Source organism: Hyla sarda, chromosome 8 (genome assembly GCF_029499605.1).
Source record: "Hyla sarda isolate aHylSar1 chromosome 8, aHylSar1.hap1, whole genome shotgun sequence".
Classification (NCBI taxonomy): Eukaryota; Metazoa; Chordata; class Amphibia; order Anura; family Hylidae; genus Hyla; species Hyla sarda.
In genome coordinates, this window is record NC_079196.1 from 173,024,046 (window position 1) to 173,049,587 (window position 25,542).

Here is a 25,542-nt window from a genome sequence, read left to right on the forward strand (position 1 = left end):
GAAGGATTTTGGATTACTCAAGTACATTTTGGCAAAATGTAGTCTTGCTTTTTTATGTCTCTGTGTCAGCAGTGGGGTCCTCCTGGGTCTCTTGCCATAGCGTTTCATTTCATTTAAATGTCGACAGATAGTTTGCGCTGACACTGATGCTCCCTGAGCCTGCAGGACAGCTTGAATATATTTGGAACTTGTTTGGGGCTGCTTATCCACCATCTGGACTATCCTGCGTTGACACCCTTCATCAATTTTTCTCTTCCGTCCACACCCAGGGAGATTAGATACAGTGCCATGGGTTGCAAACTTCTTGATAATGGTGCGCACTGTGGACAAAGGCAAATCTAGATCTCTGGAGATGGACTTGTAACCTTGAGATTGTCGATAATTTTCCCAAATTTTGGTTCTTAAGTCCTCAGACAGTTCTCTTCTCCTCTTTCTGTTGTCCATGCTTAGTGTGGCACACACAGATACACAATGCAACATCTAAATAAACTTCTCTTCTTTCCATCTGCTTTCAGGTGTGATTCTTATATTGCCCACACCTGTTACTTGTCCCAGGTGTGTTTAAAGGAGCATCACATGCTTGAAACAATCTTATTTTTCCACAATTTTGAAAGGGTGCCAATAATTTTTTCCAGACCATTTTTGGAGTTTGATATGACATTATCTCCAATTTGCCTTTTTTCCTCCCTTTTTTGGTTTAGTTCCAATACACACACAAAGGGAATAAACATGTGTATAGCAAAACATGTGTTACTGCAATCCTTTTCTGTGAGAAATATTTCATTTTCTTGAAAAATTTCAGGGGTGCCAACATTTACGGCAATGACTGTATACATATAACTGGCCCATACCTGTAACATCGATCAGTCAGTGGAGTAATGACAAGTCGAGGTGAATTGCCCAGATATTCATATCCATATTTTACTTCAGTTGTGATCATTCTGACCATGACATCTCGGCCTTCCCAATAATATCTCAGTTGAGAAATCCACTGGAAGTCATTCAGGCTTGATACTTTATCCTTTGCCAATTTAGCAACAACATCACGTGCTGCAGAAGAAAAACCATCAGATGTGTCAGACGTATAGTTATGGGATTTCATTACATATGGTATATTGCTGGTTGCATTGTATTCTACTACCTAGCACAACGGTTCTTAAACTTTAATGGTTCATGACTCCCTTCCGCATCCCAAATCCACAAGCAAGGTCCCCCACTGACATATAGCACTAGAATAGTTTAATGGTTGTGGTGGTAGTAGTAGTAGTAGTGTAACACACAAAGCACTGGTATTGTATAATGGGGTAGTAGTAGTATGGCATACATAGCACTATGATAGTGTAGGGGGGTATTAGTATGCCACATATAGCACTAGTATAGTATAATGGGCATAGTATAATGGGGGAATAGTAATACAGATGATTACTTCCGGGCTCAGCAGCTCCATGACCTGATCTATCCAGGTCTCCGGAATCCATCCTGCCCGGTGTGTACCCCTGCTGTACGGTGACCTCAGAGGAGCAGGTGATGCAGCACAAGGAACAAACACCGGCCCTGGCAAAGTCATCACGGTGGCACCATATCTGTATATCTTCTGAAGCAGAAGCCTTCAGCTACAAAACCTCCAGTAAGAACTGGAGAGGGTAGGGGGAGTTTTGGTGCTTTAGTGAATGGATATAGTGGCTTTAGCCTCCGCTTTCCATTACTGCTATTTACATGTCTGTCCACTTTCCTGATATGGGCCCTTGGGCTCTTCCTCGCCCTTGAAAGCTGAATCTTAGTGCCCTTGGAAGTCATCCATGACTACCCAAGGAGCAGCAGCGCACAGCTTGTGAAACACTTGCCTAGCGAATAAAAAAAAAAAAGCCTTCTAATATTATGTCATTAGCTTCCAATAAATAGGGCAGGCACATAGGAAAATATTATAAATTCACTGTATACCTGACACCAACAGCAATTGCGAAAAAGGACTTATTAATTTGAAATTCATACGGCTCCGAATGTACAGGAATACAAGGCTGTATGTAGTTTAGAAGAAAACCCTTGGGTGTTACAAGGCCAATCTTTTACAGATTTATGCTCTCAGGCAAGTAAGACACAGTAAGCTAAAGGATCCTATCAAATTTTACACTATGACTGCAATATAGCTTGTAGCTACATCCCCAATGGGAACCGTCAATCTACACAAGGCTCAAGTACTAAAGGTCTATGAAAAAAGTAGGGGTTTAGCTATAAACCTAAACAAAACAAAATCAAAAATTGTCCACAATAACCAGTAATCAGCTTTAATGCTATCCGTATTTCCTCCAGATGCCAATAGCATTAAATACAATGGTGAGCATTGAGAGTTCAGCTCCACGTAAACAATTCAGGCTGCTCAGAAAGGCGGGACAATGTTGTCACGATTACGTAATCGCACCTTCTGTGTCTGGTTGAGACTGGGACCAGGTGATTACTGTTATATTGATTTTACTTATTTATTTTTATCTATTTCCGTGGCAAAACTTCTAAGGCCGGTTCATATGGCGGAAAATGCGAGGAATGTCCGCCCTGAAAACACCAAGCACATTCCTCAAATTTTAATAATCCGGCGGGCACTAGAATCACTTGGAAATGCGCCATCTCATCGACGGCAATGTATTTCCGAGCGGAAAGAAACAAGTCAATTCTTTATGTGGATGCCAGAATCGGGATTTTCGCCGTGTGCAAACTGCAGCAGAATCCGTTAACATCAAAGGGACTCTGCTGCTGCAGAATGCCCATGAGGAAAATTCCTGGGGAATTCCACCGTTTAAACATAGCCTTAGGCCGGGTTCACACAACAGAATCTGCGGCCGGAAATTCTGAGTGCAGCCAGCGTCGTCAGCACTAGGACCACACAGACATTGCCATCCCGATAGACGGCAAGGTCTGTGACGCGGACTTCACCAGAACATTGAGCAAGTTCACGGTTTAGGCTGAATTTTTAGATCTAAATTTTCAATGGAAGTTTAACCCAGAAAATTTTGCAGTGTGAATGGGTTAACTAAAAACCCCTTCACCCGCATTTTAACCTCAGACGGAAGCGGAATTCCGGTCAGAAATTCGGTAGAAATAACCCGGCCTAAAGGGGTAATTTTATTGTGTGGAGCACACAATGAGGCATACTACTGTGGGTGGGGCACTATAGAAGCATTATATTGTATCCCTCTGGCGACATAATAAAAAGCAAAAACAAAACTTCATATCTTCATCTTCAGGCTGGTTCATAATGCTTCTGAAAATACTGCATTGCATATTTAATGAACGTGTTACCCTGTTTTAGATTCCGCTTAGTGAAAGATGTAAACATTATTATGGAAGATTACTTTATCCTCCTGTTCACATTTACCTGCAGTTCCCATTTACTAATCTCTAATTAGAGGTATTGGCTGATAAATGCCATGCGGTCTTAAGCCGCAGTCTGTAAATGACTAATCTATTCCCGGCATACGGAGCCTCAGCATCACTACAAGGGTACAGGAAAGATCATGTTTGTGGATGTCATTATTTCTACAACACATACAATGGAACAGAGCATTTCATTTCATGTACTGTTAATTTATTCTCTTTGGCCCAGATTTATCAAAGAATGTCTAAGGTAGAGCTATTTTCCCATGTTTATTTGGATGGTGGGTTTGACTAGCGTGCATCTTATTTATCAAGAAGGTGCAGCAGGATGATGGATTTTGCGCAGCTCTGCTGTGGTGGTAAAAGCTCTACCACATACACTTTTTCTAGACACTTGTGAGGGAGGGAAGAAGATGACACTTTCCCGGGTCCTGAATTTGGCAGGTTAGGTGTTTTTACCTACTTTCACAAAGCTGCCGGGACATTTTTACTTGCATTTTAGACGCTACAATCAAATTTGATTGCAGTGTCTAAGGGGTTACAGCCGGGCATTACTGTGATCGGTGATGTCTGGCATTAGAGATGGGTCCTGGTGGTCCAGGACCACCCAGCTAAGACCCGCGCTCAGCTCCTGAGTGCGTGTCATAGAAGGGGAGTGAGATGCTGTTCTCCACAAGAGGTTAAAGGTTGAATTGCGGAAGGTAGAAGTGATTCTCGCCTACTGGTAGGTGGTGTAGCTTTGTGCCAAAAAAAGTACCTTTGTGCACAAAATAGCGACTTTTCACAAAAGTCGCAAATGATAAATACGTGACCACTGCATGGTGAAAAAGAAAAAGTTCTACGGGTAGGCAAAAAGAGTTGTCTATATCAAAGGACGCTTAACCCCTTAAGGACCAGGCCAATTTTCACTGTAGGACCAGAGCGTTTTTTGCATACTTTGAGAATTAATATCTCTAAAACGCTTTTACCGAATATTCAGATTCTGAGATTGTTTTTTCGTGACATATTCTACTTTATTTTGGTGGTAAATTTTTGTCGTTACTTGCATCCTTTTTTGGTGACAAAACCCCAAAATTTCATGAAAATTTTGAAAATTTAGCATTTTTCTAATTTTGAAGCTCTCTGCTTGTAAGGAAAATGGATATTCCAAATAAATTTTATTTTTATTCACAAATACAATATGTCTACTTTATGTTGGCATCATAAAATGGACATATTTTTACTTTTTGAAAACATTTGAGGGCTTCAAAGTAGAGCAGCAATTTTCAAAAATTTCATGAAAATTGCAAAATCTGAAGGGACAGATGTTACAGAACTACAACTCCCAGCATGCCTGGGCAGTCTAGGCATGCTAAGAGTTGTAGTTTGGCAACATCTGGAGGGCTACAGTTTGTGCCCCACTGTAACAGTAGTCCCCAACCTGTGACCCTCCAGATGTTGCAAAACTACAACTCCCAGCATGCCCAGACAGCCTTTGGCTGTCTGGGCATGCTGGGAGTTACAGTTTGGCCTTCCTAGTGGTTGCCACAGTAAAGATCACTTTACTTTCACTTTCATTCCCCCCCCCACCCGTCGCTTCCCTACCTGAGCCAGGATCCAGCAGTCTGCAGCGACGATCAGCTGTTCCCAGGCATCTTCTCCTGCAGGTACCGACCTCCATCTTCTCCGCATGTTCCCCGCGACATCCAGGGGTGGGGAGAATGGCGGGTTGCCATGGCAACCCACTGTCCTGCTCTGCCATTGGTCAGAATCAGTTCTGACCAATGGCAGGGGATAGGAGGAGATCCCATCACTGCGACCTCACTCCTACCCTGCAAGATGATCTGGGCTGTCACTGAAAGGTCAGATCATCCCTATTTTCTGAGTGATCGGGTCACCTGAGACCCGATCAGCCTGGAACAGCAGAAAATCGCATGTCTGAATTGACATGCGATTTTCTGCAATCGCCGACATGGGGGTGGGGGGTCTCAGGACCCCCCTCGGCGTTTGCCTCGGACGCCTGCTGAACGATTTCAGCAGGCGTCCGGTTTCGCAAACCGCCCGGCGCGCGGCGGGATGCAAAATTCCCACGGACGTATGAGTACGTGCCTGGTCCTTAAGACCCAGGGCACAGGGACGTACTCATACGTGCCTGGTCCTTAAGGGGTTAAAAGTCTCAAAATATGCTGCTTGCGGCTGAACTGCGCCAAAACATAGATGAAAAAAATGCTCTAAAAGCAATGATAAATCTCCCCCTGTGTCTCTATAGTTGAAAGCAAATCACATATCCCGACAATGTAATAGTCTAAGGTTGTCATATAGCAGAAGAAGGCCCGTTATCGTGTGTTTTTACAGATTTAAATCAGTGATCTCAAACTGTGGCCCACCAGATGTTGCAAAACTTCAACTCCCAGCATGCCCGGACAGCCGTTGGCTGGGAGTTGAAGTTTTGCAACATCTGGAGGGCCACCTTTTGGGATCACTGTGTTAAATGGTATATATATATGAATCTGTAAAGTGAATGTCCCCCACTGAATTTCAGTTCAGATTCTGTCCTATTTATTTTCTTACATTATCTGCATAGTGGTCAGAGCTCTGTTTTGTAAGACAGAACTCAAAGGCCCGGTTCACACTGCGGAATTTCCGAGCGTAAAGAAATTACCCTCAGAAATTCCGGAGCAGCAGATTCCCATTGCTGTCCATGGGATTCCACTGCACAGTGCGTTTTTCTGAAATGGTTTTTGGGGGGTATGTTGCATTTAGGAAGCCCTTATGGTGCCAGAACAGCATAAAAAACACATGGCATACCATTTTGGAAACTAGACCCCTTGAGGAACACAACAAGGAATAGAGTGAGCCTTAATACCCCACAGGTGTTTCACGACTTTTTTTTTTTACTAAAATGTTGGTTTTCCCCCAAATTTCACATTTTTTAAAGGGTTAATAGCAGAAAAGACCCCCAAAAATTTGTAACCCCATCTCTTCTGAGTATGGAGGTACCACATAAGTGGACCTGAAGTGCACTGCGGGCGAACTACAATGCTCAGAAGAGAAGGCGTCATATTTGGCTTTTTGAGAGCAAATTTTGCTCGGGGGGCATGTCGCATTTAGGAAGCCCCTATGGTGCCAGGATAGCAAAAAAAAAAACACATGGCATACTATTTTGGAAACTAGACCCCTCACAGAATATAATGAGGGGTACAGTGAGCATTTACCCCCCACTGGTGTCTGACAGATCTTTGGAACAGTGGGCTGTGCAAAATTTTTCATTTTCACGGACCACTGTTCCAAAGATCTGTCAGACACCAGTGGGGTGTAAATTCTCACTGCACCCCTTATTACATTCCGTGAGGGTGTAGTTTCCAAAATGGGGTCACATGTGGGTGTGTCTTTTTTTTTTTGCGTTTGTCAGAACCGCTGTAACAATCAGCCACCCCTGTGCAAATCACCTCAAATGTACATGGGGCACTCTCCCTTCTTGGCCTTGTTGTGCGCCCCCAGAGCACTTTGTGACCACATATGGGGTATCTCCGTACTCGGGAGAAATTGCGTTACAAATTTTGGGGGGCGTGTTTCCCTTTTATCTCTTGTGAAAATGAAAAGTATAGGGCAACACCAGCATGTCAGTGTAAAAATGTTAATTTTTTTACACTAACATGCTGGTGTAGACCCCAACTGTTCCTTTTCATAAGGTGTAAAAGGAGAAAAAGCCCCCCAAAATTTGTTAGGCAATTTCTCCCGAGTACGGCGATACCCCATATGTGACCCTATACTGTTGCCTTGAAATACGACAGGGCTCCAAAGTGAGAGCGCTATGTGCATTTGAAGCCTGAATTAATGGAAGAATATCGGTCCCGTGGTCCCGAGAAAAAAGAAGTGCTTCTATGGGCGCTCACCTCCGTCACAGATGTAGTCCGTCACAGGTATGTAGATATTTCCAAGTACTTGGTGAAATAAAACCGCTTGGACACGGATATATTTAGAAAATAAAAAGAAGGGCGGGGTCCCCCTCTTCGTCAGGCTAGCTACAGATAGCCTGACGAAGAGGGGGTCCCCGCCCCTCGAAACGCTAGGAGTTTGAGCTGCGGCGGAAAATTTACCGCAGCTCAAACTTGAAGCGGGGAACTCACTGTAATCTGCCGCCAGTGTGAATGTAGCCTGTACATTCACATGGGAGGGGGGGTCAAAACTACAACTCCCAGCATGCACTGACAGACCATGCATGCTGGGAGTTGTAGTTTTGCAACAGCTGGAGGCACACTGGTTGGAAAACCTTGAGTTAGGTTCTACGACCTAACTCAGTATTTTCCAACCAGTGTGCCTCCAGCTGTTGCAAAACTACAACTCCCAGCATGAACTGATTGCGGAAGGGCATGCTGGGAGATGTAGTTATGCAATGGCTGGAGGCACGCAAGTACAACTCCCAGCATGCTAAGACAGCCTTATGCTGTTCCTGAATGCTGGGAGTTGTAGTTTTGCAAGATTTAGAGGGGTTCAGGTTGTAAATCACTGTCCAGTGGTCTCAAAACTGTGACCCTCCAGATGTTGCAAAACTACAACTCGCAGCATGCCCAGACAGCAAACAGCTGTCTGGGCATGCTGGGAGTTGTAGTTTTGCCACATCTGGAGGGCCACGGTTTAGAGACCACTATAAACTGTGGCCCTCCGGATGTTGCTAGGCAACAACTCACCTAGCAGGGCCCGGATGTATTGCTGCTGCCACCGCCGCCGCACGTGGGGGATCCCCTGCATGGAGGATCACGCTCCGGGATCCGGGATCCAGGTAAGGGACCTTCGCCAGCGTTCCCTGGACAGTTCCCCCGTTTTGCCCGGACACCGATAGGTGGGCAAAGCGGGGGAACCAAACTTTAACCCCCCCCCTCCCCCGGTCTGCTATCGGTCGGTCGCTCGGCCGACCAATAGCAGGGATAGGAGGGGTGGCACCCCTGCCACCAAACTCCTATCCCTTCAGGGGGATCGAGGGTGTCTCGGACACCCCCGATCCCTCTTATTTTCCGGGTCACCGGGTCACCAGTGACCCGTATGACTCGGAATTGCGCAGATCGCAGGTCTGAATTGACCTGCGATTTGCGCCCATCGCGGTCATGGGGGGCTCAGGACACCCCGCGGCGATGTGCCGGGATGCCTGCTGTTAGATAACAGCAGTCATCCCGGCCCGATCACCACTACCGGTGACGCGGCGCTCCCGGAACCCCGCGACGTACATGTACATCAACGTGCGCCAAGTGACACTTCGCGGCGCCATACATGAACGTCGCTTGTCGTGAAGGGGTTAAGGGCATATTTGAAGGAGTATTCCTACTTGAAGTTGTCAAAAGTGTAATTTCTAGGAAACCCTTCTTGTATGCAGTTTTTTCAAGAAAAAACTTAAATACTGGGTTCCGTATTTTTAAACCATAAACAGCAGCTCTGTCAGTTCTTGCTAAAGTGTATTCACATTGCTGCAAGTTTTTAGATCTGCAATAAATTCCTGCCATGTCCCCTTTCCCGCTATGATGCCGTGAAGAAAGTAATCACGCCCCGTCACAATGAAGTCGACTTCAATTTCAGAGCAAATCGTTAAACCTGTAATTTGTGGAGGCAGTGATTTAGGAAAGAGATCTTACCGTGTACATCAATAACTGTAAGGGCTCCTAAAGTTGCTCGTGCACCACCAGACAATTTTCCTCTGACCAGCTCAACAATCTCACTGATCTGCTTATTGCTTTTCTCCAAGAAATCCTAAAGAAAAATCATTTATTTAGCCGCAATTCTGGAACTCCGCTTTAGAACTATAACAACTGGTGTCATTAAATGGTCATTGGATACTTCACGACTAAAACTCATCTACAGCTGCTGACAAAAAGTTTATGTGTGGAGAATGTAAGGTTCCATATGAGCAATTTATGTCTTCTAACCGATATGAGAATAAATGATAGGTCAATGGAGCATAGTAACTGTAATAGAAGCTTAACTTACAGACAATGTGCCCTCAGTTATAGCTTCTGAGACTTCTTTCGTCCAGTAAATAGAGGAAACACAGATGACGACTTGCCCAGGCCACTGAAGGACCCATTGCTTTCTAGGAACCTAAAAGAGCAAACATGTTACTAATATCTCAAGAAAAATAAGACTTTGGAGAAATTGAAACCAAAGGGATAAAGTTTCTCCTTGAGGAAAGAATCATAAAGATGTGTGGAGACTTACTGGTTGTTCATGCTCCACTGGGAGGTCTAGGAAAAAGAATATGCAAAGAAACATAATGTGTTGGCAGAAAAAAAACTTTTGGCCGATCTAGTCTGTCCAATATCTTGAATACTATCAATAGTCCTTGGCCGTATCTTTTATGAAGGATAGCCTTATACCTAAGCCTTTGCAGCTATAACTTCTGCAGGAAGGCTATTCCATGCATCCACTACTTTTTAAGTAAAGAAATACTTCCTCATATTACTTGTAAATTTTGCCCCTCTAATATAAAACTATGTCCCCTGTTTTTCTGATTTTAAATCTCCTCTCCTCCTTTACGATGTTGATTCCCTTCATGTATATAAAAGTTTCTATCATATCCCCTCTGTCTCATCTTTCCTAGAAAGTTTTATCCTGTAACCCATGGACTAGTTTAGTAGCTCTTCTCTGAACTCTCTCCAAGGTTTCTATATGCTTCTGGAGATACGGTCTCCAGTACTGTGAACAAAAGTGCAAGTGAGGTCTCACCAGTGCTCTTAGTGGCATGAGCACTTCCCTCTTTCTACTGCAAATACCTCTGCCTATACACCCATGAGCACTTCCCACTTTCTACTGCTAATACCTCTCCCTATATACCCATGAGCTCTTCTCTCTACTGCTAATACTTCTTATACAACCAAGAGCCCTTCCCTCTACTGCCAATACCTCTCCCTATATACCCATGAGCCCTTCCCTCTTTCTTCTGCTAATACCTCTCCCTATACACGCAAGCATTCTGCTACCATTTCCTGCTGCTCTATGACATTGTCTGCCTACTTTAAGTCTTCTGAAATGATAACCTGCTAAATATTTTTCCTCAGACACTGAGGTTAGAACTCTATCACATATGCTATATTCTGCCGTAGGGAATTTATGCCCCAGGTGCATTATCTTGCACTTATCCACTTTAAATGTTGGCATCCAGAGTTTTGACCATTCTTCTAGTTAACCTAAATCATTTGCCATTTTACATATCCCTTCAGGAACATCAACCCTGTTACAAATCTTCGTGTCAGCAGCAAAAATACCAATACCATACCATAGAGACTAAAGCAGCTCTCATGCTACATACAAAAGTTGGCATCAGACAGCTGCTATGCATATCCCTCTTTCCACAATTCCCAGTGAAGCATGAACAGCCTGTTAGTTTCCACATATATGCAAATGTTTGTTGCATTTTTGTTGCATCACATTTTTTCAGTAGAAATCCTTGAATTTCATGGTCAAAGAAAACATGACTTGTAAGGAAGAACACATCAAATGCAACTGAAAAACATAGGTATCAAAACAGACTATGTTGCAAAAATGCTACAAAAATGACAACTAAAAAATGCAGAAAGCATGCTGCAGGAACTTGTGACACAGAAAGCCATAAAAAAATGATGTGTAAAGGAGATGTGGAACCGGTTTCAAACTAACATTATAAAGACACATTTTTGCGTCTGTACTACGACCCTATGTCTGTTAGTTTGGGTCATTAGTTTACTATGCTAGTGTGACACCAGCTTTTTGAGTAAACATTAACAATGTGGTTGTGTTGCGGTTGGCCATAAACAGTGTGTATTTCTGAAATGCTTTTTATAATTCTTTTTGGTTTTAGCAATTTTGCCCTAATTGCTTAGTAGCTAAAACTGTCAAGAATTAAAAAGCAAGTAAACAGCAGTAATGTAAATACTGCATATTGCAAACCCCAATGCAACCACATTGCGTGTTTTTCTACCGTTAGGCTATATTTCATTGGCAGAATTTCATTTAGGAAATTCTGCTGAAGAAGAGTCCCATTGAATCCCAATGGGATTTTGCTGCACTGTTCACACGGAGGAATTTCCATGGCAGATGTTTCTGACACATAAATCCTAATTCCATCTTCCGCAGAAATACTGAACCTGTTAAATTTTTCTGCAGATTCTGCTCAGAAATGCATTGCTGTCAATGAAGATGGCCCATTTCTAAACTGTTCTAGTGCTGCCACATCAAGTAAATATGCGGAATGTCCACCCGTATTTCCAGGTGCACATTCTGCACATTTTCACTTTTGTGAACATGGCCTTAAGGGTCTTTTTAGATGGGCAAACCTGTCAACTATACAAGTGCTGATATAGCAGACTGGTGCTTGGTGCTTTCATCTCAGGTTTTTCCGCATTGGCCCTTTTTGCACAATAGTGGGAAAAATGCATTAAAAAAATGCTGAAAACCCACACTGTGTGCACCCAGCATTCGCACAAGATGCCCACCCTACACAAACTACCCCTTAAACTCTTTATAAAGTGTGAACTCAGCCTAAAGGTATGTTCACACAGCGAATATTTTTTGCGAAATTCTGCAGAAGAATTCCGCCGGAAATTGGGCAGAAGGATTCAGACGGAAATTCCACTGTAATTTACAGTCTATTGATTTAAATGGGATCCTGCAGTCCCATTCAGACAGCAGAATTTTCGTGGCAGGCATTCTGCAAAAAAACATAAGACCTGTCTTATATACAATGCTCAAAAAAATAAAGGGAACACTAGGATAACAAACACATCCTAGATTTGAATGAATGAACTAATCGTATGAAATACTTTCATCTTTACATGGTTGAATGTGCTGACAACAAAATCATACAAAAATTATCAATGGGAATCAAATTTATCAACCCATGGAGGTCTAGATATGGAGTCCCACTCAAAATCAAAGTGGAAAACCACACTACAGGCTGATCCAAATTTGATGTAATGTCCTTAAAACAAGTGAAAATGAGGCTCAGTAGTGTGTTCGGCCTCCACGTGCCCGTATGACCTCCCTAGAACGCCTGGCATGCTCCTGATGCATCCGCCAACTCCTGGACAGTCTGCAGTGCAACGTGGCGTTGGTGGATGGAGTGAGACATGATGTCCCAGATGTGCTCAATCGGATTCAGGTCTGGGGGACGGGCGGGTCAGTCCATAGCATCAATGCCTTCCTCATGCAGGAACTGCTGACACACTCCAGCCACATGAGGTCTAGCATTGTCTTGCATTAGGAGGAACCCAGGGCAAACCACACCAGTATATGGTCTCACAAGGGGTCTGAGGATCTCATCTCGGTACCTAATGGCATTCAGGCTACCTCTGGCAAGCACATGGAGGGCTGTGCAGCCCACCAAAGAAATGCCACCCCACACCATTACTGACCCACCACCAAACCAGTCATGCTGGAGGATGTTGCAGGCAGCAGAACAATCTCCACGGCGTCTCCAGACTCTGTCACATCTGTCACGTGCTCAGTGTGAGCCTGCTTTCATCTGTGAAGAGCACAGGGCACCAATGGCGAATTTGCCAATCTTGGTGTTCTCTGGCAAATGCCAAATGTCCTGCATGGTGTTGGGCTGTAAGCACAACCCCCACCTGTGGACTTCGTACCACCCTCATACCACCCTCATGGAGTCTGTTTCTGTCCCTTTGAGTGGACACATGCACATTTGTGGCCTGCTGAAGGCCATTTAGCAGGGTTCTGACAGTGCTCCTCCTGCTCCTCCTTGCACAAAGGTGGAGGTAGCGGTCCTGCAGCTGGGTTGTTGCCCTCCTCCACATCTCCTGATGTACTGGCCTGTCTCCTAGTAGCGCCTCTATGCTCTGGACACTATGCTGACAGACACAGCAAACCTTCTTGCCAGAGCTCGCATTGATGTGCCATCCTGGATGAGCTGCACTACCTGAGGCACTTGTGTGCGTAGTAGACTCCGTCTCATGCTACCACTAGAGTGAAAGCACCACCAGCATTCAAAAGTGACCAAAACATCAGCCAGGAAGCATAGGAACTGAGAAGTGGTATGTGGTGACCACCTGCAGAACCACTCCTTTATTGGGGGTGTCTTGCAAATTGCTTATAATTTCCACCTGTTGTCTGTTCCATTTGCACATCAGCATATGAAATTGATTGTCAATCAGTGTTGCTTCCTGAGTGGACAGTGTGATTTCACAGAAGTGTGATTGACTTGGAGTTACATTGTGTTGTTTAAGTGTTCCCTTTATTTTTATTTTTTTGAGCAGTGTATTTATATATTTTGCGGAATCAGATTGAAATCAATAGAGCTTGAATTTCAGCTGAATTCTACGTTCTGAGAACATAGCAATCCCGCCGCAATTCTGGCGTAATACTGCAATTTCTGTGGAAATGCGGAAATCCCGTCATGTGAACATATCCTCACACTGCTCTATTATTGTGTGGGTGAGGCTGAATGAAGAATTGCTCACACAGCCCACTTGCATTATTGTTGCCCCCACATCCCCTGATTACACCAACAAATGGTGATTTTTAGACCTGTGAAAAAGATGCCATCAGCTGACATACAAACATTTGCTTATTCTTTGCCTGATCACTAGGTCAATTAAATGGGGCAATATCAGCTTGTTTGGCTGATAACTGCCAGTGTAATAGACCCTTCAGTGTGTGTAACTTATACGACAAGCCCTTGCTGCGGTCTGCTGAAGGAAAAACTGTTCCACTGCTGTGAGTTTACATTACATTGTTTCCTGCATCTTATAATTGTCAAGCTGTGCAGTTCTATATTTTACTGATAGCCACAACATGGCACAAATGAGCGGGCTGGCTGATCTACAGGGAACTATAGTTAAAGGACAACTGCAGCGCAATATACACTTATCCCCTATCTACAGGATAGGGGATAAGTGTTTGATCGCGGGGGTCTGACTGCTGGGACCCCCGAGATCTCTCTAATGGGGCGCCGCCATTAGTGCTCGACCTAAAGGTCGACGGTGATGCCCCGTCTCCTCCCCGTCCCCATACAGTTCTATGGTGGAGCCGGGGAGGCATGAACACTGCCTCCCCGCCTCTCCCATAGAGATGCATGGAGGAGGCGTGCCAGCCGCAACTTCATGCTGCGGCTGGCATGCCCCCTGCACGGGAGAGCCACGGCACAGCCACGGCCCCTTACAGGAGATTGTGGGGCGTCCCAGCGGTCGGACCCCCCGCGATCAAACACTTATCCCCTATCCTGTAGATACGGGATAAGTGTATATTGCACTACAGTTCTCCTTTAATCAAAACGGCATGTTCCAAAAATATGGTGCCATTTGTGCCAAAAAACAGGCTTACATGACTTGCACTGCATTTTTAATGGCTTACTGGTAAAGGACACAGCTTATATATTCCAAATATGCGCCACATTTTGGCACTACTTTTGGCATAAACCTAAACTAGACAGTCTATAGATGTGCTAGATTTTCAAACAGTGTAAGACACTTTCTAAAACTGTCCGTCTAGTCCAGAGGGTCCCAAACTTATTTGGCTACCTTTTTAAATCTAACAAATAGAAGATGAAAACTTTGGGGGAGATTTATCAAAATGTGTCCAAAGGAAAAGTTGCTGAGTTGCCCATAGCAACCAATCAGATCGCTTCTTTCATTTTTCAGAGGCCTTTTCAAAAATGAAAGAAGCGAGCTGATTGGTTGCTATGGGCAACTTTTCTTCTGGACAGGTTTTGATAAATCTCCCCCTTTGTCCTTTTGAGTATCTATCTTTATGCATCTGATGTATTTTCTACTGTAAACAGTGTTTTTGGTAAAAGACAATAAAACAAAAATACTGGGGAAAAAAACAACCCTTTAAGATAACTAGGATAGTTGCAGGAGTTTCAGCAAACAAAACTGTCACATGTGAATTCATTTTTGAAGAAGTACTATGGTACAGTAAAACTTATCCCCTATCCAAAGCATAGGTGATAAGTTTTGGAATGCTGGGGTCCGACATGGCACCCTGACTCATGCCAGAAAAAGAAGCCTCCATGTATGTATCTTTATGGGAGAGCCAGAGATACCTGAACTACTTATCTCCGGCTCTCCCATATAGATAGCGTATACCAAGGAGTACAAGGAGAACAAGACTTCAGAGAGGTTCAGGAACTAGTCGGCGCTTACACCGGGACAAAGGATCGTCCGAACAAACGCTATATTGACCAAAATGCAACGCGTTCCGCTGCGCATGCGCAGCGAAACGCGTTGCATTTTGGTCAATATTGCGTTCATTCGGACGATCCTGTGTCCCGGTGTCATCATTCTGGTCAATGCCGACTAGTTCCTGAACCTCTCTGTAGTAATGTTCTACTCCTTGGTATATGTTTACATCAGGAAGGCTGCAGACAGGATATCTGCTTCCCATATAAATGCTCTCCATTGTAGTGTATGCGGGTCCACAACCTGTATTGGTAAGCGGTTGCCCTGCCCCTCCCATTTCCATTGGATTATTAGCAATAATCCATATGAAGCGGCTCTGCTTTTCTTTCTATATAGATAGCGATCAGGCACCCCCTGCGATTTAAAACTTATATCCAATCCTTTGGATAGGGGATACGTTTTACTGCACCACAGTACACCTTTAAAAGTCCATTGAGACATGTCACAAAAAAGTCCACAGAAAATGTGTGACAGATTAAGAACATTGTGGATTCTAAATTCCACTCTGCAGATTATTTTTTTCTACAATATCTGAACGATCCAACATTTCAGTTTAATTCTATGGAATAACAGATTTGCGCAATGGACTGCTTACATTGGAAATCCACAGAAAGGGTACATGTGGTGGCCACGGATAGTGGCCACAAAGTTTTTCCGCAGTTCTGGAAGTACATAGCACGTCTACGTACAAAGCCACATGCCTACGTACAAAGCCACATGATCAATTTAAAAACCATCCTGAGCAGGATGCTCACATAGTAGTTGTGTGGGACCATACTGTATTTCTGTGTCTTTAAAGGGGTTATCCAGGAAAAACTTTTTTTTATATATCAACTGGCTCCAGAAAGTGAAACAGATTTGTAAATTACTTCTATTAAAAAATCTTAATCCTTTCAGTACTTATGAGCTGCTGAAGTTGAGTTGTTCTTTTTGGTCTAAGTGCTCTCTGATGACACCTGTCTCGGAAACTGTCCAGAATAGAAGCAAATCCCCATAGCAAACCTCTTCTACTCTTTGCAGTTCCAGAGACAAGGAGAGATGTCAGCAGAGAGCACTGTTGCCAGACAGAAAAGAACAACTCAACTACAGCGGCTGACAATTATTGGAAGGATTAAGATTGTTTAATAGAAGTCATTTCCAAATCTGTTTAACTTTCTGGAGCCAGTTGATATATAAAAAAAAGTTTTTTCCTGGAATACCCCTTTAAAGAAATACTTGGAAATAAGCACCACGTAGAGTAGAAAGAGGCAGATTCTCTTGGTTCCTGTACAGTACACAATTCACTATATACAGTAGAATAATAAAGCACAGTAGGGAACAAGATGACAGGTCATCTTGAAGGGGTACTCCGGTGGAAAACTTTTTTTTTTTTTTTAAATCAACTGGTGCCAGAAAGTTAAACAGATTTGTACATGACATTTATATAAAAATTATTAATCCTTCCACTACTTATTAGCGGCTGTATACTACAGAGGAAATTATTTTCTTTTTGGAACACAGAGCTCTCTGCTGACAGCATGAGCACATTGCTCTCTGCTGACACCTCTGTCCATTTTAGGAACTGTCCAGAACAGCATATCATTGCTATGGGGATTTTCTCCTGCTCTAGACAGTTCCTGACATGGACACAGGCATCAGCAGAGAGCACTGTGGTCGTGACAAAAGAAATCCAAAAAGAAAATAATTTCCTATGTAGCATACAGCCGCTAATAAGTACTAGAAGAATTAAGAATTTTTTAATAGAAGTAATTTACAAATCTGTTTAACTTTCTGGCATCAGTTGATAAAAAAAATAATAATAAGTTTCCCCCCGGAGTACTCCTTTAAGGTGACTACTATAATAAAACAGCATAATCTTACCTCAATGTATCCCTCAATCCCATCATGAATCACTTGTCTCATACTGGACAACATATTTTCTTCCACTTGCAAAAGCCATTTTTCTACCATACCCTGGAAGGGAACAAGCACATTATAGTGATATACCACTGATGCACATAAACCATGGTTAGCATAGAGATATCTTCCTTGCCCCCTAACCATCTTTCCAGATCCCTGTTATATGTAGAAGAACACCTCCAGGAAACTGCTGTATAAAAATCTTATCTAAAAAAGTCTTCTAGTGACAGCTATATAGACATATCAGTCTTCATGGATGGCATTGGCTGGCCCTGGCCCATTATTAGGCTATGTTCACACACAGCTGACCCTTTTATTTATCTGTAAATGACTGAAAAGAAAGGCCATAAGCAAACAATGGTTGAAAAAAAAATGCATTTATTTTCTTTTTTGCATTTGGTCCTTTTTTGCGGAAGAAATTGGTCAAACACTGTATGTGAATATAGCCTTAAAATGTATTTACAAATGCTCTTTTGGTGCAGTTATTTTTATGCAATTTTTGAAGTCACTGCTAGAAATGGACTGTCAAGTCAAGAGAAATATATAGGAAAAATTCCTTTTTCTATTTTTTTTTATAAATTCACTTCTAGTTTAGGCTTTCAAAACTGATTACAAATTGCATCTCATGGCACATGCATGTGAACAGTCACTTTTATTTCCATTACTGATTCCTGCTAATAGGATGGGGAGCTGCTGACAGCTGTTGATAACGCAGCGATCCACTGTCTCCACTGACAGGTATATAGCTGGATAAGATGCACATAGATAAAAGAAACAATACAAAGTATCCCAATTTTCTCTACAGGATAATATCTAATTATATGTCATGTTTTCTCAGCATCCCACATAAGCCCATACATTTTGAATATGCACCCTCTTCCCCTTGACACTTATTAGAGACTATTGCTGAAGATATGTAGACAAATGTAAAGTACCTGTGTCAAATTTATATCAGCAATAATGTTGGAATTCTCTACGGCTTTTCAATAAATACATGAGTTTCGTCCAGGGCCTGGAATTGTACATTATATATTCTTTCCAGCGTGAGAATACTAATATTGTAGAAGTGCCAAGGCACAAATAAGCATCCGTCTAAAAATACCCGTCTCCTGGAAGTAATTTAGCCCAAATCACTGTTAATATTGACATTGAAAATGGATTCTACAATAATGTGTAGGCCGGAGGAGAATAAAATATTATCTGATTCTCTAGGATGTAGATGGGCTCACACTTTAAAGGAGTATGCTGGAGGATAAATGTGAAAGGGATAGTTGTTTCAACAGCTATTGAGGGTTTATGGCCACCGTAAAGCAGATACATTTAAAATGTAAAAGTGCCCAGAGTGGCAGTATAAGATAAAAAAAAAAAAGCTATACTCACCTGCCCCCAATCCTAACAACTGTCAGCGCTTCCTCTTGTCTATTCTGTCTGAGCGGGTATTTCCTGCAGAGGAACCACTGACAGCATTGGGATGAGAGGCAGTGAGTACAGCTTTTTTTTTTGTTAACTTATACTGCCACCCTGAGAAATTTAAAATGTAAAATGCACCCCCTTTAAGTTGGTCATAAACCCTTAATAGCTAAGCCAAGTTATTAATGTGACTGTGCCTTATAATATATAATGTGACAGAGCTTAAATAATGCTCTACTGGATATGCCAACATCTGAAAAGACAATTTCTGTCTGGCTTATGATTTATTGTTATTAAGATCCTTTTTTTGTCCTATATTTAAGATACATTTCCTAGCCAGAAATGTGCTAACTTGTACAGCTGAACACTTCTGCAATAAAGTATGATACAAAAAGAAAAAAATATATGCAAGGCTGCCATACAACCTGCACTATCCATCATTGGATTCTTTTGTCCCTTAGAAGACTATAGCAGAGAATCCACAATGATCTACTTAATTTTATAGACACATTTGTGTCACGATGCCGGCTGGCAGGTAGTGGATCCTCTGTGCCAGAGAGGGATTGGCGTGGACCGTGCTAGTGGATCGGTTCTAAGTCACTACTGGTTTTCACCAGAGCCCGCCGCAAAGCGGGATGGTCTTGCTGCGGCGGTAGTGACCAGGTCGTATCCACTAGCAACGGCTCAACCTCTCTGGCTGCTGAAGATAGGCGCGGTACAAGGGAGTAGACAGAAGCAAGGTCGGACGTAGCAGAAGGTCGGGGCAGGCAGCAAGGATCGTAGTCAGGGGCAACGGCAGGAGGTCTGGAACACAGGCTAGGAACACACAAGGAAACGCTTTCACTGGCACGATGGCAACAAGATCCGGCAAGGAAGTGCAGGGGAAGTGAGGTGATATAGGGAAGTGCACAGGTGATCAGACTAATTGGAACCACTGCGCCAATCAGCGGCGCAGTGGCCCTTTAAATCGCAAAGACCCGGCGCGCGCGCGCCCTAGGGAGCGGGGCCGCGCGCGCCGGGACAGGACCGACGGAGAGCGAGTCAGGTACGGGAGCCGGGGTGCGCATCGCGAGCGGGCGCTACCCGCATCGCGAATCGCATCCCGGCTGGAGGCGGTATCGCAGCGCCCCGGGTCAGTGGATCTGACCGGAGCGCTGCAGTGAGGAGAGTGTAGCGAGCGCTCCGGGGAGGAGCGGGGACCCGGAGCGCTCGGCGTAACAGTACCCCCCCCCCTTGGGTCTCCCCCTCTTCTTAGAGCCTGAGAACCTGAGGAGCAGACTTTTGTCTAGGATATTGTCCTCAGGTTCCCAGGATCTCTCTTCTGGACCACAACCCTCCCAATCCACTAAAAAAAAGGTTTTCCCTCTGACCTTTTTGGATGCCAGAATCTCTTTGACGGAGAAGATGTCCGAGGAGCCGGAAACAGGAGTGGGAGGAACAGATTTGGGAGAGAAACGGTTGATGATAAGTGGTTTAAGAAGAGAAACGTGAAAGGCATTAGGAATACGAAGAGAAGGAGGAAGAAGAAGTTTGTAAGAGACAGGATTAATCTGGCACAAAATTTTGAAAGGACCAAGATAGCGTGGTCCCAACTTGTAGCTAGGGACACGGAAGCGGACATATTTAGCGGAGAGCCATACCTTGTCTCCAGGGGAAAAAATGGGAGGAGCTCTTCTTTTCTTATCCGCGAACTTCTTCATGCGTGATGAAGCCTGTAAGAGAGAATTTTGAGTCTCTCTCCATATGATGGAAAGGTCACGAGAAATTTCATCCACAGCGGGCAGACCAGAGGGCAAGGGGGTAGGGAGGGGGGGAAGAGGGTGACGGCCGTACACCACGAAAAATGGGGATTTGGAGGAGGATTCAGAGACTCTGAAGTTATACGAGAATTCGGCCCATGGTAGAAGATCTGCCCAGTCATCCTGGCGGGAGGAAACAAAATGTCGTAAATAATCACCCAAGACCTGGTTAATTCTTTCTACTTGTCCATTGGATTGAGGATGATATGCAGAAGAAAAATTTAATTTAATCTTGAGTTGTTTACAGAGAGCCCTCCAGAATTTAGACACGAATTGGACGCCTCTATCCGAGACGATCTGCGTAGGCAACCCGTGAAGACGAAAAATGTGTACAAAAAATTGTTTAGCCAACTGAGGCGCTGAAGGAAGACCAGGAAGAGGGATGAAATGTGCCATTTTGGAGAATCGATCAACGACCACCCAAATAACAGTGTTGCCACGGGAAGGGGGTAAGTCAGTAATAAAATCCATACCAATCAGAGACCAAGGCTGTTCGGGGACAGGCAGAGGATGAAGAAAACCAGCGGGCTTCTGGCGAGGAGTCTTATCCCGGGCACAGATAGTGCAGGCTCGCACAAAGTCCACAACATCCGTCTCCAGAGTCGGCCACCAATAGAAGCGAGAGATGAGTTGCACAGATTTCTTGATGCCCGCATGACCTGCGAGATGGGAGGAGTGACCCCATTTGAGGATTCCGAGGCGTTGGCGTGGAGAAACAAAGGTCTTTCCTGGAGGAGTTTGCCTGATGGAGGCTGGAGAAGTGGAAATCAGGCAGTCAGGAGGAATGATGTGTTGCGGAGAGAGTTCAATTTCAGAAGCATCCGAGGAACGAGAGAGAGCATCGGCCCTAATGTTCTTATCGGCAGGCCGAAAGTGAATTTCAAAATTAAATCGGGCAAAGAACAGAGACCACCTGGCCTGGCGAGGATTCAGCCGTTGGGCAGACTGGAGGTAGGAGAGGTTCTTGTGATCGGTGTAAATAATAACTGGAAACCTTGATCCCTCCAGCAGATGCCTCCATTCCTCAAGTGCTAATTTAATAGCTAGAAGCTCTCGATCCCCGATGGAGTAGTTCCTCTCCGCCGGAGAGAAGGTCCTAGAAAAAAAACCACAAGTAACAGCATGCCCGGAAGAATTTTTTTGTAGAAGGACAGCTCCAGCTCCCACTGAGGAGGCATCAACCTCCAATAGGAAGGGTTTGGATGGGTCAGGTCTGGAGAGCACGGGAGCCGAAGAAAAGGCAGACTTGAGCCGTTTAAAGGCGTCTTCCGCTTGAGGAGGCCAAGACTTGGGATCGGCATTTTTTTTGGTTAAAGCCACGATAGGAGCCACAACGGTAGAAAAATGTGGAATAAATTGCCTGTAATAATTGGCGAACCCCAAAAAACGTTGGATAGCACGGAGTCCGGAGGGGCGTGGCCAATCTAAGACGGCAGAGAGTTTGTCTGGATCCATTTGTAGTCCCTGGCCAGAGACCAAGTATCCTAGGAAAGGAAGAGATTGGCATTCAAACAGACATTTCTCTATTTTGGCATAGAGTTGATTGTCACGAAGTCTCTGAAGAACCATACGGACATGCTGGCGGTGTTCTTCTAGATTGGCAGAAAAAATCAGGATATCGTCCAGATATACAACAACACAGGAGTATAAGAGATCACGAAAAATTTCATTAACAAAGTCTTGGAAGACGGCAGGGGCGTTGCACTGGCCAAAGGGCATGACCAGATACTCAAAGTGTCCATCTCTGGTGTTAAATGCCATTTTCCATTCATCCCCCTCTCTGATGCGGATGAGATTATAAGCACCTCTTAAGTCCAGTTTGGTAAAGATGTGGGCACCTTGGAGGCGATCAAAGAGTTCAGAGATGAGGGGTAGGGGGTAGCGGTTCTTAACCGTGATTTTATTAAGACCGCGGTAGTCAATGCAAGGACGTAGGGAGCCATCTTTTTTGGACACAAAGAAAAATCCGGCTCCGGCAGGAGAGGAGGATTTACGGATAAAGCCCTTTTTTAAATTTTCCTGGACGTATTCAGACATGGCAAGAGTCTCTGGGGCGGACAGAGGATAAATTCTGCCCCGGGGTGGAGTAGTGCCCGGGAGGAGGTCGATAGGACAATCATAAGGCCTGTGAGGAGGTAGAGTCTCAGCTTGTTTTTTGCAAAAAACATCCGCAAAGTCCATATAGGCCTTAGGGAGGCCGGTTACAGGAGGAACCACAGAGTCACGGCAAGGGTTACTGGGAACCGGTTTTAGGCAGTCCTTGGAACAAGAGGGCCCCCAACTCTTGATCTCCCCAGTGGACCAATCCAGGGTTGGGGAATGAAGTTGAAGCCAGGGAAGTCCAAGGAGAATTTCAGAAGTGCAATTGGGGAGGACCAAAAGTTCAATCCTCTCGTGATGAGATCCGATGCACATTAGAAGGGGCTCCGTGCGGAAACGTATGGTACAGTCCAATCTTTCATTGTTTACACAATTGATGTAGAGGGGTCTGGCGAGACTGGTCACTGGGATGTTGAACCTGTTGACGAGAGAGGCCAAAATAAAATTTCCTGCAGATCCGGAGTCCAAGAAGGCCATAGTAGAGAAGGAGAGGGCAGAGGCAGATATCCGCACAGGCACAGTAAGACGTGGAGAAGCAGAGTAGACATCAAGGACTGTCTCACCTTTGTGCGGAGTCAGCGTACGTCTTTCCAGGCGGGGAGGACGGATAGGACAATCCTTCAGGAAGTGTTCGGTACTAGCACAGTACAGGCAGAGATTCTCCATGCGGCGTCGTGTCCTCTCTTGAGGTGTCAGGCGAGACCGGTCGACCTGCATAGCCTCCACGGCGGGAGGCACAGGAACAGATTGCAGGGGACCAGAGGAGAGAGGAGCCGGGGAGAAGAAACGCCTCGTGCGAACAGAGTCCATATCCTGGCGGAGCTCCTGACGCCTTTCGGAAAAACGCATGTCAATGCGAGTGGCTAGGTGAATGAGTTCATGTAGATTAGCAGGGATTTCTCGTGCGGCCAGAACATCTTTAATGTTGCTGGATAGGCCTTTTTTAAAGGTCGCGCAGAGGGCCTCATTATTCCAGGATAATTCTGAAGCAAGAGTACGGAATTGTACGGCATACTCGCCAACGGAAGAATTACCCTGGACCAGGTTCAACAGGGCAGTCTCAGCAGAAGAGGCTCGGGCAGGTTCCTCAAAGACACTTCGGATTTCCGAGAAGAAGGAGTGTACAGAGGCAGTGACGGGGTCATTGCGGTCCCAGAGCGGTGTGGCCCAAGACAGGGCTTTTCCAGACAGAAGGCTGACTACGAAAGCCACCTTAGACCTTTCAGTGGGAAACTGGTCCGACATCATCTCCAAGTGCAGGGAACATTGGGAAAGAAAGCCACGGCAAAACTTAGAGTCCCCATCAAATTTATCCGGCAAGGATAGGCGTAGACCAGAAGCGGCCACTCGCTGCGGAGGAGGTGCAGGAGCTGGCGGAGGAGATGATTGCTGAAGCTGTGGTAGTAACTGCTGTAGCATAACGGTCAGTTGAGACAGCTGTTGGCCTTGTTGCGCTATCTGTTGTGACTGCTGGGCGACCACCGTGGTGAGGTCAGCGACAACTGGCAGAGGAACTTCAGCGGGATCCATGGCCGGATCTACTGTCACGATGCCGGCTGGCAGGTAGTGGATCCTCTGTGCCAGAGAGGGATTGGCGTGGACCGTGCTAGTGGATCGGTTCTAAGTCACTACTGGTTTTCACCAGAGCCCGCCGCAAAGCGGGATGGTCTTGCTGCGGCGGTAGTGACCAGGTCGTATCCACTAGCAACGGCTCAACCTCTCTGGCTGCTGAAGATAGGCGCGGTACAAGGGAGTAGACAGAAGCAAGGTCGGACGTAGCAGAAGGTCGGGGCAGGCAGCAAGGATCGTAGTCAGGGGCAACGGCAGGAGGTCTGGAACACAGGCTAGGAACACACAAGGAAACGCTTTCACTGGCACGATGGCAACAAGATCCGGCAAGGAAGTGCAGGGGAAGTGAGGTGATATAGGGAAGTGCACAGGTGATCAGACTAATTGGAACCACTGCGCCAATCAGCGGCGCAGTGGCCCTTTAAATCGCAAAGACCCGGCGCGCGCGCGCCCTAGGGAGCGGGGCCGCGCGCGCCGGGACAGGACCGACGGAGAGCGAGTCAGGTACGGGAGCCGGGGTGCGCATCGCGAGCGGGCGCTACCCGCATCGCGAATCGCATCCCGGCTGGAGGCGGTATCGCAGCGCCCCGGGTCAGTGGATCTGACCGGAGCGCTGCAGTGAGGAGAGTGTAGCGAGCGCTCCGGGGAGGAGCGGGGACCCGGAGCGCTCGGCGTAACAATTTGTATCACAAGTTTATGCCATCCTGACCAGGTATTCCCTTATGAGGGCTCATATGTGCAGCATATATAATAATAATAGTTTGTTTTCTCATATGCAGTTTAGGATTGTGGCAGCCAATCAGAAGAGGCAGAACCAAAGAGAGAGAGAGAAGTAGTCTGAATCAATGAAAACCCAGGAGGGAGCAAGCCTTGGTCCTTAGTTTGGACGCAAAAAAGGCCTTTCATAGGTTGGTTTGGCCGCATCTTTTTGCCACCCTTCAGAAATTTGGTATCACTGGTAATTTTCTCACCGCACTGCTGGGTCACTATTCCTCTCCCACTGCCTCTTTGAAACGTCCTCATGCCTCTTCTCCGACTTTCTCTCTTTTTAATGGTACTCAGCAGGGCTGTCCGCTGTCCCCCCTGATTTTCGCACTATGCATTGAGCCTCTTGCTGCTATGATCCGGGGGGGGGGGGGGGGGATCCGGATATCTCTGGTATTGCCCTTCATGACCGGGAATTTAAGATTTGCTTGTCTGCGGATGATGTTCTTCTTACCCTCTCTAAACCCTTGCTTTCTCTCCCTAATCTTTATAGT

The 25,542-nt window shown here is 45.2% G+C and overlaps 1 protein-coding gene across 3 annotated transcripts in view; it reads right to left on the reverse strand.

Annotated features, from left to right (window-relative positions):
- DNAH3 (dynein axonemal heavy chain 3) overlaps positions 1-25,542 on the reverse strand; it is a 536,740-nt gene that overhangs the window by 239,424 nt on the left and 271,774 nt on the right. For all 3 annotated transcript variants that reach the window (XM_056535450.1, XM_056535451.1, XM_056535449.1), the window contains exons 25-28: positions 17,367-17,459; positions 9,328-9,438; positions 8,976-9,090; positions 852-1,050 (exon numbers count right to left, since the gene is read on the reverse strand). In XM_056535450.1, coding sequence (XP_056391425.1) covers positions 852-1,050; positions 8,976-9,090; positions 9,328-9,438; positions 17,367-17,459 — 518 coding nt within the window. The remainder of the gene's footprint in view (positions 1-851; positions 1,051-8,975; positions 9,091-9,327; positions 9,439-17,366; positions 17,460-25,542) is intronic.